Source organism: Pseudonaja textilis, chromosome 3 (assembly GCF_049901715.1).
Source record: "Pseudonaja textilis isolate UNSWEBS1 chromosome 3, rPseTex1.2, whole genome shotgun sequence".
NCBI classification, from domain to species: Eukaryota; Metazoa; Chordata; class Lepidosauria; order Squamata; family Elapidae; genus Pseudonaja; species Pseudonaja textilis.
In genome coordinates this window covers 18,208,163-18,224,502 of record NC_141992.1, presented here as the reverse complement: position 1 = coordinate 18,224,502, position 16,340 = coordinate 18,208,163, and the positions used below count along the sequence as shown (strand labels likewise).

At 38.2% G+C, this 16,340-nt stretch overlaps 1 protein-coding gene across 2 annotated transcripts in view; it reads left to right on the top strand.

The window, feature by feature from the left end:
- The first annotated feature begins 4,598 nt into the window (after nucleotides 1-4,598).
- DOK5 (docking protein 5) overlaps nucleotides 4,599-16,340 on the top strand; it is a 62,138-nt gene continuing 50,396 nt past the window's right edge. The window contains exon 1 of one of the 2 annotated variants that reach the window (XM_087928980.1): nucleotides 4,599-5,285. In XM_087928980.1, the coding sequence (XP_087785106.1) occupies nucleotides 5,220-5,285 (66 nt within the window). In that variant the 5' untranslated portion in view covers nucleotides 4,599-5,219. The remainder of the gene's footprint in view (nucleotides 5,286-16,340) is intronic. The other variant, XM_026697296.2, reaches the window with a different exon arrangement.

Genomic DNA, 16,340 nt, shown 5'->3' with positions numbered 1-16,340 from the left:
AGTCCTTTCTTAAAAGCTCTTTCATATACTTCTCAAGATTATTTATTTCTTTACATAGACAAATTTGTGAAAACCCTTACTAAGACATTATATAGAATCCAAAACTCAAATCCTGAAACTCATCTCCATAATTGTGTGAATTTATTTTTAGAAAATGAACCTATGAGCATATAGATTGCTGGCATTAAGGTAAATACTTGATCTATGATGAGCTTTCTTCATCACATTTGTCAATGAAATCTTTGTTTCCTTTTAACATTTAAATAACACAATAAACAATGAATTAGGCAGGTTCCAATCTCACCTCAACCCTTAGTCATGTTGGGAGTCCTGTCAACTCCCAAATCCTGTAGGATTTTTTTTCTCCATCAACATGAAACTGTTGATAAGACTAAGCGGCATATCACTTGGATTTATGGCATTTGTTTTCAGGAATTCTACCTAGTTTATCACTTAACACACTATAAAATTAAAATCACAATAAAGTTTCAGAAATGCTAATGAGCAATAGAATAGTGTGTGTGTTCAGCTAGTTGGGCAATGAAACATCTGTAAGCAAACAACCAAGATCAGAGAGCACGATGGACTCCACAGTTCAATCCTGCATTATATTTTTTTCTATTGAATAGATAGATAGATAGATAGATAGATAGATAGATAGATAGATAGATAGATAGATAGATAGATAGATACTGGTAGATAGATGATCTCTTGTTCTGAATATCCTGAAAGCATCAAATTGATCACTGTAAAGCCTAAAATGAGCTTTGGCTGATCCATAAGACCAGCAAATATTGCTGAATATCTATAGACTCAGCTCATTCATATGTTAGTTTTTCCAATGCTTATAACCTGTATGTGTGTACAAAGGTGTCCATAAATGCAGAACAGTCATATCTTTCAAAACTAGCATAAGAGCTGAATGAGTTCTATGCTCTGTGAAGGTGTTGGTTCCTTATTTTCAGAAAACACCATTAAAGGTTGATATTACTGTTCAAAGTCTTAAAAAATAGTGGGATCATTCATATTCTCATCTTCAGGAAGAGAAGTTCAGAAGGGCAAAAAATGGAAGACCACTGGAATGAATTGTCGATCCTTTTGGCTGAACCATTTAAGTGCTTTTTCTTCTCTTGCCAAATGAAATCTTTGTGAAACTGCACCACAGATTAAACATTTTCACCCACTCTACAGAATAATGTAATTATAATTACTATTCATGTAAATTATTAATAACAGAGCCACCAATACTTCAGTCTGACCTTTTGTTCTCCTGCAATTATAAATGCTAACACAGAGTTGAGATTGCCTAATGATAATATAGTGAAAAAAGCTTGAAGATTACCAGAGTAGCAGCATTTGTCTCTATTTAAGTTTTCAGCTTATCCAGGACAAATATAGCAAGACAATGTCAATTTTCTCCCCACAAGGAAGAAAAGATGGGAAGATGCTATCACAATGTGTAGGCAATGTGTAGGCAATGCAACTACATCATTGGATGAAGTCTACGGTACAGTCCTTATTGGTACAAGGAGCTGGAAGATCTCAGTTATAATGCTAAAGATGTGATCAAGGGTTGAGCATGGAATGGATCAAATATACAAGTTCCAAATATGAAGTGGAAGAATGAAATTGACCATTTTCCATGATGAGAGAGTGTCTATAATCTCACCATTTTTCAAGAATCTCTTGGAAGTCCCAAGCCTCATTGATAGGGAACCAGAGGAACATGGAATGAAATCAAAGATGTTGTTAAGGGTCAATGTGAAAAGAGACCAGAAAAAAATACAACAAACAAAAAAGAGAAGAAACCTGAAGCAGTAACGCATTAACAAAGACGGAAAGAATAAACCATACAGTAGGAATCTGTAGAGATGCTAACCAAATTGGGCCAGAAAAGTTGAAGAATGGCACAATGGTAAACAAACTGGAAGAAGCAAGTTTACATACCAATACCAAAGAAAGAAGACTTAACAATGTGCAAAATATTGAACAATATCCTTAATTTTGTATGCATGTGAAATAATGCTCAGGAATAGCTAACACAGATTAGAGCCCTACATAGAAAGGGAAATGTTCATGCTGGTTTTAGAAAAGGCTGAAAAACAATAGGCATTATTCTTGATGCACAAGAATAGCAAAAAGACATTCACTGACAATGGGAAGACCTTCAATTGTTTTTAACCATGTCAAGCTATGGAATAGCCTTAAGTGGGAATCTCAGAACATCTTACTGTCCTCATAAAAATCTGTACATTGCAGTGGTGGGATACTGTAAAATCTCCAGTCAGAGGTGATATTTGCTGGTTCTCCAAACTTTCTGCTAATGGTTCTCCTGAACTGGTCAGAACCTGCTGAATACCACCTCTGGTACATAGGACAGCAAGCCAATCTGGGCAGAAAACAGTGAAGTAGATTGTCCCAAAGGTGCTTTTTCAAGAGGCAACTGGACTTTCTTGTTTTTTTTTTTGAAGATGTTTTGCTTCTCATTCAAGAAGCTTCTTCAGCTCATTTAGTGAAGTAGTTTGGTGCTCAGTTGGCAAAGGAATGAAGTAAGACTCTATATTCTCCCTTTATTTATTCAATCTATGTGCAGAATATATTTTGAGTGAAGATGGAGGGGAAGATGTGTGTGATTTTATATTTGGAGAAAAAAAGCATCAATAATTTTTATCAGGATGTTGATAGCCAACATGCACATCAGTTGCAAGCTCTAATAATGGAAGTCACAGAGCACAGTGAAAATTGAGGTTATAGTTAAATATAATCAAATTAATCACAACGGGTTCAGCAATCAGTCTTAGAATTGACCATGAAGACAATGAAATGGTGGATTGCTTTTGCCTTTTAAGATAACCTATCAACAATAAAAGAACCAGCAGTCAAGAAATTCACTCCAGACTAACACTTGATATGGCAGCAGTGAAGGTCTTGGAGAAAATGCTGTGTCGTGTTTATATGTATTGTACAAAAATTAGAATTCTGCAGTCAATAGTTTTCTTTGTGTTACTCTACAAATGTCAAAGTTGGACTTTAAAGAAGTGGAATAGAAAGCATACTGATGCCTTGAACTTCAGAGATGGAGGTGACTGCTGAGAATACCAGATAACAAACAAACTGATCATAAATCAAGGCAATTTGGAATTCTCATTTGAAACACAAATGAACTGTCTCAAATATTTTAGACACGTGTAGACCCAGCTGCCTAGAGAAGTCCATAATTTTGGGAAAGATGAATGGAAAGTGAAGAAGCATCCAGCAATAACTTAAAGGGACAAGTCAACATGTAGAATATTTATATATAATATATAAGAATTAACACTGACAATGCTAAATAGCAGTTGCTGTATTATCATTATTATTTACAGCACAAGTGCTGATTGTAGAAAATTCTCATGTTCAATTTTGTGATATCATTTGGTATTAGAAGTTGCAAGGCGTGGGACTGGAAAAAATGTGGTTAAAATCTGAGACATATATTTCCAATATAATTAAGTTTCCTGAGATGGTGTTAGATTACTGCTTCAGAATTTGCATTCATCACATCTTTGACCCCAAAGTGTGTGAAGCAGAATCCTCATTGTATTGACATTATAAGTACTTACAATCCTCCTTGGATACAGAACACATTAGAACACATACTATTTTTTTGAAATAAATGATGGTGAGAGGGGGATGATTGCAAAACACTAGGAACTCAACATCTCTTGTCACTGGTATGTTCAGATTTTCTTCTCTCCAACCTACTTCTTAGAAAATTATCTTCCTCTGCAAATAATTTCAGATATTGATATATTACAATTTTCTTGAGAAAATACCATATCCAAAAGGAGAAAGGGTCTCCCGGTTAGAATGACCTTAACTAAGTGGCCCTTGTTTTCATTTAATTTTTTCTCGATTCTAATATAATCTAATAGATAATCTATATTAGATTCTAATAGAATCTAATATATCCTACAACATAAAAAACAATATTTTCAACATTGCTCTATCTTACTAAATACATATTTGATTGATTGTATGCCATCAAGTCAGTGTCAATTATCACTGACTACATAGATAGATTTTCTCCAGGACAAGCCAGCCTTAACCTGGTTTTTCAGATCTTTCAACCGTGGACCCATCAACCACTGTAACTGGCTATCCATTCGTCTTGGTGGTGATCATCCTCTTTTCATTCCATTCACCAGTCACAACATTAGAACCTTCTCCAGAGAACTAGGTCTTCAGAAAACGAATCCAAAGTAAGATAATTTGAGCTTAACCTTGAGTGAGAACTATTGGCTGACTTGTTCAATGATTCGTTTATCTTTGGCTATCCATAGTATATTCAGGGGTCATAGCTAGTGACACACTTCAAACTCATTGACGCTATTTCTATCTTGCTCCTTCAAATACATTTCAGGATAGTGTGCAACATTAAGAAGCTCTGAGTAGCTCATAATGAAGATTATTATTTTATTGTTAATTTACATTTATTACACTTGCCCGCTTCCATAGGCTCTAGAAAACATACTCCATATCTCCTGCCGCCCCCCGCCCCTTTATTTATTCATCTAGATGTGTTGAACTACAATCCTCATGGAAGTTTTTGCTCACCATAGCTGAAGGACAGAAGCTTGAGGAAACTTGGTCAATTCTTAGTCTGATGATCATGATAGTCCCTTCTTGGCATTTGTCAAAGATGCTAGAATAGAAGCTTATTGAACATGAAATTAGAGCCCCTTGTGTTATACTATAAGATTGTCACTTCCTCCTCCTCTCTAGTTGCAGATGGTACTTCTGCCCTATCAAAAAGTGAGGTGGAAAGGAGGGAAATTTGCTCCTGCATCGAGGAAGCAAGAGAGGGAACTGTAGTCCCTACTAGGAAAATCAAGAACAAACTGGGGAGGAGGGAGAAGGAAGAGTATTTGGGCTGATTCCCTTCTCTCATTCCGCTGCGACTTACGCAGCGTTCAAGATACCTTTCTGTCTCTCTAAGAGAGGGAGAGAAAGAGAGAGAGAGAGAGTTAGAGAGACAGAGAGCAGAAAAACAGTCGTACTGATCGCCGAGCTTCTGGGTCAGGACTGGAGGATTTATCCCAAAGACGAATCGATCTGGGGTGGGTGAGGGGCAGTTTCAAACGGCAGCCAAGCGAGAAGCCAAACCAGCCAGGCACAGCTACAAACTGTTTTGCGTTTGCAACTTTCCTCCAGCTCGCCTTCGTCCGCCGTAATTCAGGATGGCTTCTAATTTTAACGATATAGTGAAGCAAGGGTATGTCAAGATTAGGAGCAGACGTTTGGGCGTAAGTATTTTGCCATTGCTTTGGGGTGTCCCTCCCCTATTTCTCTCTCTCCCCCATCCCCGCTTTTCCCTTTGGCATTTTCATCCAAGACTGGCCGGCGGCTTTTGAGCCTTGCCAGATGCTCCTCGCGGCCCCCGGGTGGGTTGGTGGGATCGGTCGGAGAGTCTGAAACGAGAAAAAAAGCAAGCCAGCGGCTGCTTTAGTGTTATAGTTATTTAACTTATACCTTGCGGAGAGTTGAGCCTTTCCAGATCCCTGCCCACCATACCCGAAAGACTTGCAAGGCACGTTTCTAGATAGCGGTTCAGCAAATGGAAAATAGAAGATGTGCGCTGGCATTAAATGGATATTTTTCAGGAGCTTCGATTGTGCTGGTAGAGTAGCAAGCGTTGAATGTCACAGAATTCTCCCTCAAATGGGACTGGGGTGAATGCTGCCCTGTGGGAATTTGGTTGGAGAAAATGCCTTGATAGGAAACTGATTTAGAAATCGGGAATTGACTGATTGAGGCAGCCTGACTTTTCACTTCCTTCTCTTTCCTGAAGAGGAGCCCCGTTATAGCAAAAGAGCAAACAAACTTCAGTGCAGTTGTGCCATTTGCATTTGCAACGGGGTTTGGTTTAAAGTTTTGTGGCACCTTGGAGATGTGCGGCTTAATCCTAGGTAACTTCACCTAGAAGTGAGATCTGTGGTGGATGATGTGCAACGGTGCAACATTTGCTTTTTATAAAAAGAAGTAGATGTTAATAATTTAAGTAAAATGTGCATAGACCTGACGTCAAGGCAACAGGCGTCCTTTAGAATCAACACGCATAGGCTTGTGTTGGCACAACTGTTTGAGATAAGAAGCCAGTAATGCAATCATATATATGATTACCCAATATATATACATGATTACCCAGAAGTAAATCTTCATGGCTTCAGTTGTTGGATTGCTTAGGAGTATAAATGTACAGAAAAGTCCAAATTGACGCAAAATACTCTCAGGAATAGATCTGCAGCATTCATCCCACTTGAATAAAACTGGCCCTGCAAGTAGAAAAAAATCTACATTATTTACACTTAGTGAGTCTTGTATCTCATCATCTGCACCAGACAATTCTGAAGTTTTGTGATATTAAACCATTCCGGCAAGATGAACCCATCATACTTTTGTTAGCTGTCTCTTTAAAAATGTGCTGTCACTCTGCATGTGGGCCACATGGAAATACCATTCAAGTAAACTGTTTCTCCAAGTCAGATGTTGATGGTATGTTTCCCCCAGAGGATTCCTTCATTCATGAAACTTTTTATAGCTCAGGGAAGTCAGGAAGCCACAGCCTTTGACATGGAAAATAAATCTAGATAAATTTGAAACTGGAGTCTTGGGGATATAAGATCTATATCAATCTATCAGGGTTCCTACTGTGCAGGGCTGATTGTTTGGGTGTGTAGAAAACTGTGCATGGGAATTTTTAATTGTCAAAAAAATAATAATACTTGGAATAGGTTCGCATCTCTGATTTTCAGAAGGGTTGTCAATCTGGTTGTCATATTTGTGCTGGAGCATTTCTTTCAAGCATTTAAGCATTTGTTTCATTTTTTACTTATCCAGCATACTTTTTCAGTACAAAAAAAGGCAGAGATGCCATGCATAAAAGTATTAGGAGTCTTATGTTAAAATTGTGCACCGGGCTGTTTTGTACCAGACTGTTGTCGGTGCACTGGTAGCTGTTTTGACAGTTATTGTGGCTTCCCTTGAGAAGTTGATTCATAGGCATCTGCAAGGCTTTAACTCTTTGGAGGCACATTGTCTGCAGTTTTGATATAAACAACTGAGACCGATGTCTCAGATTCAAAAGAAATGGAATACAATTTCAACTCAAGCACCCATCATTTCACCAGGTGGATAGTAAATGTCACTGGCTACTGTAAAAGTGGAACAGCTTCTTTATAACTGAAAGGTTCATGTAGTGTGAACTTTGTGCCTTGTACTGCATATATGTGAGTGTTGGAAGAGCTATGTGGTTGAAAAGAATAAATGCACTGATCTAATAGAATAACAGAGTTGGAAGGGACCTTAGAGGTCCAAACCCCTGCTTAGACAGGAAACCCTACACCACTTCACACAAGTGGTTATCCAATCTCTCCTTAAAAGCTTCCAGTGTTGGAGCATCCACAACTTCTGGAGACAAGTTGTTCCACTAATTAATGGTTCTAACTGTCAGGAAATTTCTCCTTAGTTCTAAGTTGCTTCTCTTCTTGATTAGTTTCTACCCATTGCTTCTTGTCCTACCTTCAGGTGCTTTGGAGAATAGCTTGACTCCCTCTTCTTTGTGGCAGCTCACACAGTGTTCCTGGATACCTGTTCCTAATCATACACAGATAGTCCTTGACTTACAAGCATTTGCTTAGAAACTGTTCAATGTTACAATGACACTGAAACAAGTAACCTATGGCTGGTCCTCATGCTTACAACTGTCTCATCATTCCCATAGTCATGTGATCAAAATTTGGGTGCATGGAACTCATATATTTAAAATAAAGAGCTGTGGTGGAACAGTGGTTAGAATGCGGTATTGCAGGCTACTACTGCTGACTGCTGTCTTCCTGCAATTTGGCAGTTCGAATCTCACCAGGCTCAAGGTTGGCTCAGCCTTCCATCCATCCGAGGTCAGTAAAATGAGGATCTAGTTTGTTGGGGGAAATAGGCTGACTCTGTAAAGCGTTTACAGTGGGCTGTAGAACAATGTGAAATGGTATAGAAGTCTAAGTACTATTTATGATGGTTACAGCATCCCAGGGTCATGTAGTTACCATTTGTGACATTCTCATATAGCTTTCAACAAGCAAAATCAATGGGGGAAAAAGATTCATTTAAGGACTGCAGTGATTGGTCTTAACAACTGTAGCAATAAAGGTCATCAAATCAAAATGTCTTACTTTGTAATGGAAATTCTGATCCAATTGTGCTCTTAAGTCGAGGACTACTTGCACAAATATAAGTCCTAGTTTTTAGTGACCCATTATACACTTCTAAGTAAAAATGTTCAGATTAGCATCTCCAGAGCTCAGACATTTCTGAAGAAGAAAACATGGGCTGGAGGTTATGTTTACTACATCGCTATCATGCCTCTCCTCCAAAATGCTTAAGAAATGTCTATTTTCCCTCTATTTCAGTTTTACAAAAAATAAGATCAGCTAGGAAGATCATTTTATTTCTCTATGGCCCTATTGTTATGGTTTGTTTAATTGTATTTAGGAAATAAATGTCATTTTTTTTTTTTTACAATACACTAATAAAGGGCTTAATGGAATATATGAACAATAAGTTGCAGTATGTAAGAGGCAGAGCTTATGTGATGAAATCCTAATGCACATTTTGGCGTTCAGCTGGCAATTCTGGATTTTATGGACATGTGTGTAGTTTTCCTGGTAACGGTATGGAAGGTTGTCCCAAATATGCTTTTTCAGGAGGCAACTGGACTTTTTTTTTGAAAATGTTTTGCTTTAAAAGAAAGAAAAAAAAAACAGAATGTCCAGTTGCCTCCCGAAAAAGCACCTTTGGGACAACCATGACCTGGATTACTAAAAATCTCTATAGACTGGTATGGAAGATTACTGTTACCTATGGAAGGTACCCAGTTTAACCTGTGGCTGTGATATAACCTTCTGGTTATCCATTCAAGTACTAAGGAGGTATAACCTTTCTTAACTGTTTTGGGCACCACCAAAATTGGCTATAGTCTGCCACTTGTCTTTCAGGAGACCTCATCTCCATTGTCAGAGGACTCTTGCTGTGGAAGTGGGAGAAAACTTGCATAAAATCTTTTGGGTTGCACTTACTCCCCATATTTTTGCCTTTAGAAGAGCAACTCATTTCAACAGGCTTTTAATTGCTAATTGCTAGTCATAATAGACGTGCTTAATTTTGTTAATATCCCGATCCAAGTAATTATATGATGTTCTGACATTTTTATGTATGTTTATTATGATTATCATTACTGTGCCTGTGTTAATTTGATTAATTTAAATCTAATTATTTAAATTGGTTTACTATGGATATTTGATGTTCATGCTCATGTTGTTACCCACTGGGAGTCATCATAAAATATAGCTATGTACAAGGATGATAAATAAACACCAATTGTTTTATTGTTCCTTTAATCAATATTTTTTATTTATTTTCTGTTTTGTTTCTAAATTTTGTAGATGTCTTGAGTACTCACCAAAGTAAAAAGGTAGGGTAAAAATCAGAGAAGCAAATAAAGAAGAGTTTTAAATCCTTATTTTGATTTTTAACAACCCTTTTAGCTTTCTGGACAAGGCTATTGCTAGTATGACATATAAATAAAAAAGATGGAATACATTTGAATTTTAAAAAATCCCTCCCACCAACCCACCTCACCAAGTATACGGATTTAGATTGCAGGTAGAATAATTAATGTAACATTACTACAAACCAAAGTTTGAGATTGTGGCTAAGATAGACAACTTGAACCATAGTTCTAGCCTTGGAATGATTTTAAAGTCTAATTTAAGTAAAGTTAATCATGTCAAATAATTATACCTACAGAGTGCCATTATATAATCTCCCCTCATTCTCCTGTTCTGCGTTTAATGGATCCAGATTATGCATTGTGAGTTTTTCAAGTATAGGGGCTTAGTTCCTCATGGAAAGTGTTTCTTGAATCTGAGAAACTGAAAAGAGGAATGAAGAGAGCAGTTGATTCTGATCTTTCCATTCCCATGTACCAGATGACCATCTAGAAGAGGGGTGTCAAACTCAAGGCCCACGGGCTGAATCTGGCCCATGGAGTGCTTAGATCTGGCCCATAGGGCCGACCTGGAAATAGTGGATTGGCCCAAGATGCCTCTGCTAGTGAAAACAGAGCTCTGGAGGCTGTGTGTGGCTCTCCCGAGCTCTGTTTTCACTGGCAGAGGGTTGCAGGAGGCCACTGCAGCCAAAAACAGAGCTCAGGAGCCCATTTTTGATGGCAGAGCATTTGAACCACCACAGGCACTCCCAACATGAGTGATGTCAAGCTGACCGCACCCACCCTGGCCACGCCCACCCTGGTTCCCCAAGGTCAAACACAACCCTGATGCAGCCCTCAATGAAATCAAGTTTGACACCCCTGATCTAGAATAAGGGCTTTCAACCTTGGGTCTGTGTACTTTCTGGGCATGTGTGAACTTAGATGGAAAAACCTTATCAATTTTACTTTCACTAATGTCTAACTAAAATGTAGCTATTCAGATAGATACCAAACTAATTTATGGCAAAATGTTTCTTTACATCAACAAACACTAAAATTATTACACTTTAAAAAGGGGATGGCCTTATTTATTTATTTGGTTTCTACAGCTGCTCATCTCCACAAGTGATTCTGGGCAGCATAAAACAGGTATAAAACAGTTAAACAAGCATTGATCTTGATTTAATGGGTTAATAAAGAAGTACCTATATTAATAATATCCATATTGGCTATTCTTAAAATATTTTGATAATTGAGGATCCTTGGCTTCCTTTGTAATAACTTCTATATGTGTTTTATGCAATTCAATCATATTTTCTGAGAAGTGTCTATAGGCTTCACCAAACTCTCCAAAGTTCTTGATGGTACAAAAAGGTTACAAACCATCATCTAGATAAAGCTTTAGTTTTCAGGAGATTTAAGAGCGGCTAATGACTTTGTACCACACTGTGCTTGCCTATAGTCTCTTTTCCAAATTTATATGCAATGTGGATAGATGACCTGCTGGGAGGCCAGAATTCACTACAGCAAAGTGGCCTGGGAGAGCTTAAAGTCACCTTTTATACTGCAGTTAATACTGAAGAATGAAATCCATGTGTTGAGAAAAAGGCTGCAGCCAAGGTGAAAAGCCATAGATCCCGGCTGTGTATTACAAGTAGTGGCAGCAAGGTCACACAACAAGAAGGCTCCCTCTGGATCATTTACCTTGAAAAATAATAAATCAGATGCGTTTGTGGTTATTGTCCACTTAAAGCCCTTCCAGAGAACTTTGGGACATATAATGGTGCCTAAGAGTTGTAAAATACTTTCATCCCTCATTCAAAGGACATCAAGGAGAATGGATGCAGAGACCTCAGAGCTGATGGGAAATCCACTGGCCTGTGGAAAGTGGATAAAATTGTTTTAAGGGCCACAAATTGCTTTTATTTTCTTCTTGTTTTTAAATAGCCCTGTATAACTACAGGTCAGGTCAGAATTTGTTTACTTAACAGTATTAATGGATGGCCTTTCAGCCAACACAGTCATGGTGGTTAAGAATGTAACACAATGAAAGGCATCCACAAGGCACAGTTCTAAAGAAAAAATAATATGAAGAGGAAAAAAGGGAAGACAATCAACAGACTGAAATCCTTTATTTTTAGGTCACAAACATGACCCCATGTGGCTATATTCTGTATTTCTTTGCTGTTTTTAAATAATCCTCCAGGTTTGTTTATTTAGTCTTGATCTAGCAGTATTAATTACTTCTAAATTTCATGATCAGCAGCTGTATTGTTAAATAGAAGGGAATAGCTCAGGATTGAAAAGACTTGGTTGAATCTAGTGGTTAAGGCAACCTAGTAGAACCAGGAGACTGTGAGTTCTAGTTCCACCTTAGGCATGAAAGCTGGCTGGGTGACTTTGGGACAGTCATTCTCTGTCAGGCTACAACATCAGGCTTAGGCAACAAGCCAGTCAGTCAATTCCTGTTATAAACAGTGGAATAACATTTGGTTAATTCAAAAAGCAGACCCTGCATCTGAGGAAAAAAAGCTAGGAATTAAAAATAAATCATTTTGTTACCTAATCAGGTAATGAAACATCTGCAACCAACCAACCAAGCTCAGAGACCACCAAGGACTCCGTAATATTGTTAAATATCAGAATTGGTTGAAAAGAAACACTATGGATAGTTTCTATAGATACTTGAACACCAAAGTTTGTGGCATAACCAAGGGAAATATATAAAATCACATAAAATATTAAATTATATAAAATAATCTACACATATATGCAGGCAGCAGTAATTACAAATATGTGTTACAGGAAAGTGAATTACAGAGGGCTAGCCAAGGAATACTTCAGACATATAATCTAGGTAGTTTACTCTTTGTACAATAAAGGAAAATTAAAAAAAAAGTTTTACATGTAGTTTAAATAGCCAATTTCATAAAAAATATTTTTATAGCAGCAGATATGTTCTGAAGTAAATTATCACATCTCTAAATCATGTGTGTGTGTGTGTATGTTTTCTTAAGTTTTTGCGGGTACTTACATGTATGGTATTCAGCTTTGTTCGGGTATTTTCCCACGTCATTATAGTTGTGCTTTTAAAGTTGTAGCAATGTTTCGGCAGAATCTCATCTGCCATCATCAGGCTTCTGGATGGACACAACCAGAAGCCTGATGATGACAGATGAGATTCTGCCGAAAAATGCTACAACTTTAAAAGCACAACTATAATGACGTGGGAAAATACCTGAACAAAGCTGAATGCCATATATATATATATATATATATAAAGCACAACTACAATGACGTGGAAAATACCCAAATAAAGCTGAATGCCATACGTGTAAGTACCCACGAAAACTTAAGAAAATATATATATATATATATATATATATATATATATATATATATGTGTGTGTGTGTGTGTGTGTGTGTGTGTGTGTGTGTGTGTGTGTGTGTGTGTGTGTGTGTGTGTTATATATATATATATATATATATATATATATATATATATATGATCTTTGGTTGTTGGGTTTTCTCCAGCGTAAGATTGAAGTATCTAGGCAACGTTTCGATGAAGTCTCATTCATCATCTTCAGCTTCTGTCTCCGGCTCTATGCTTCTCAGAGTGATGTGAGATTGCAGCTGCTTCTTCCTTTAACTGCTAGTGGGGTGGGACTTGATTGGGTGGGGTCCCACCCCACTAGCAGTTAAAGAAGAAGCAGCTGCAATCTCACATCACTCTGAAAGCACAGAGCCGGAGACAGAAGCCTGAAGATGATGAATGAGACTTCATCGAAGCTGCCTAGATACTCGAATCTTACGCGGAGAAACCCAACAACCAGATCCACATACAAATACCCTGAGAACCTCAGAAAAAAATATATATATATATATATATATATATATATATATATATATATAGAGAGAGAGAGAGAGAGAGAGAGAGAGAGAGAGAGAGAGAGAGAGAGAGAGAGAGAGAGAGAGAGGCTTTGCTCGGGTATTTTCCCACGTCATAGTAGTTGTGCTTTTAAAGTTGTAGCGACGTTTCAGCAGAATCTCATCTGCCATCATCAGGCTTCTGGGCAGATGAGATTCTGCTGAAACGCTACAACTACTTAAAGCACAATTACTATGACATGGGAAAATACCCGAGCAAAGCCAATGCCATACATGTAAGTACCGCGAAAACTTAAGAAAAAAATAATAATAATAATATATATATATATCTCCTTGGCTCACAAAGAGGAAAATATTATTATGTGTTATATTTATTTTACAACATTGTTTCTCATTTTTAGCCCAAGAAGGAAGCCATGGTAACTTCCAAACTGTAGTTTTATTTTTTTTAAAAAACTTGCAATTTTTAGTTTATAAAATTATTATTTTATACATTGAATATATAGCTATAAAGGTAGAATAACTCCATTTGAAAACAACAGAGTGTACTAAATCATAATGTCTATGGGTGAATTTTATTCAGTGTATTAAACTGTGTCTGGTCCATGTCGCAAGGTGAATTGAATTCCTTTTAATCACAAAAGTAGTTTGCTTCCATAGTAATAATGCCTTAATAATATAGTCCATTATAGAGATTATCCATTAACAAAATGGAATTTTGTGTTCCATTTCCTGACATAGAGGTTATCTGCTTACATGTTTTAATTCAAACTCACTGCTTCCTGTCAGTGAATTTAATGAGCTGTTGTACAATTACTGTGACAGAAACATTCTACTCTTAGCAAAACATTCACCGTATCTTCTCTCTAAAGCATTTGTCTAGACATAGGCATTTCTTCTAGTGTGGTCTCATGATATTCCTCCTAGTTCTTAAATCACCCTTGTGGGCCTCCTAAAGATTTTGCATGGCTTATCAAAATCCATGTTCACATGTTATAGGCCCTGCAATCATCAATAATACCCTCTTCTGTCACTGACTGTAACATGAAGAAGAATTCCGTGTAGATAACTTGTGTTTATTTTTAGAATGTGAGCAGGGTTGACTTGGACATTCCATAGTGGCTTCCTTCCTGCAACTTTTATATCCTATTTAAATAGGGAATCTGAGGACATGGTATGGAATTGCCAGTATCCAGTCTTGGATAGGAGCCATCCAAAGTCTTCAGACTTTTTTCTCCGCCGAGTGTAGTTATACCTATTTTTTTGTAACTTCTGTCTCACATTCTTTAGCAGTGATGGGCGGGTTTATGATCAGTAGCAGTGAAGAAGTTGAGGTAGCAACAAGATCATTGTGGAATTAAGTATCTTAGGAATAACTGTAAATGAGATGTTGGAATGCTGGCTTAGAAAGGACAGGGCCTCCGAGGAAGCAGGAGCAGGGTGGGAAAAAAATGAAGTCACATGAATATACCAGACTCACAAAGAAGGAAGAATTGCTCAGAAAGGCAATTTTTCACTGGTCCCTGAGTTGCTGATCTCTCATGCAGTTCCCACCTCTTTTATGAGCACCTTCAGAAATTCTAGTCTGGGTTGCAGAGTGTTGTCAGCAGGACTGCTTAGTGCAGACTGTGGTCACCACAACACCTAACAGAATAACAGAGTTGGAAGGGACCTTGGAGGTCTTCTAGTCCAACCCTCTGCTCAGCAGGAGACCCTGTATCATTTCAGACAAATGGCTGCCCAGTCTCTTCTTGAAAGCCTCTAGTGATTGAGCACCTACAACTTCTGAAGGCAACCCATTGGCATCCCACTAGTTAATTGTTCTCACTGTCAGGAAATTTCTCCTGGCAGAAGGCATTACTTCTCTCCTTGATTAGTTTCCATCTATTATTTCTTATCTTGCTTTCTGGTGCTTTGGAGAATAGCCTGACTCCCTCTTCTTTGTGGCAGCCTCTCAAATATTGGAACATTGCTATCATGTCTTTCCTAGTCCTTCTTTTCACTAGACTGGACATACCCAATTTCTGCAACCATTCTTTGTACGGTTTTGCCTCCAGCCCGCTACTCATCTTTGTTGCTCCAGCCCCCTACCCATCTTTGTTGCTCTTTTCTGTATTCTTTCCAGAGTCTCAACATCTTTCTTAGATTGTGGTGACCAAAACTGGATGTAGCGTTCCAAGTGTGGCCTTACCAAGGCATTATAAAGTGGTCCTAGCACTTCATGTAATCTTCGCCTATTTGGTTATTTTTCTGCTCCTTGACTTCCTCATTTGAGCAGGGAAGGAAAGTCTCCCAGGTTATCCTTTTTAGGAGCTGGTTTCTCAGTACCTACCTTTTCATCTTGGAGAATAGCAATAGGACCAGGGGTGTGATTCACTGGTATAACAACAGGTTTGGTGAGCACGCGCATGCTAAACATGCACTCTACACACGCAATCTGCATTTTAAAAAGCTGATTTTCAGCTCTTCAACTGCAGCCCCTGTGAATCAACCAACTGAGGTGAGGCAAACCGTTCTGCTGCGCCAATCAGCTATGCTCTAAAAACAGGAAATAAAGCAGAGGAAAGAGCAGGGGCTGGTGGCGGGCCCACAGTGAACCGGTTTGGAGCCAGCTGATTGTCAGATCAAGAGAGTCACCCGAACCGGTCCAAATCGGGAGAATCCGACCCCTGAATAGCACTTAGACTTACGTACCGCTTCACAGTGCTTTACAGCCCTCATAGAATAGAACAGAACAGAACAGAACAGAATAGAATAGAATACTTTATGGGCCTACTAAGCAGTTTACAGAGTCAGCATACTGCTCCCAACAATCTGGGTCCTTATTTTACTGACCTCGGAAGGATGGAAGGTGAAGTCAGTCTTGAGCCACTCAGAATTGAACTCCTGGAGTGAGCAGAGAGTTAGCCCTGCAGTACTGCATTCT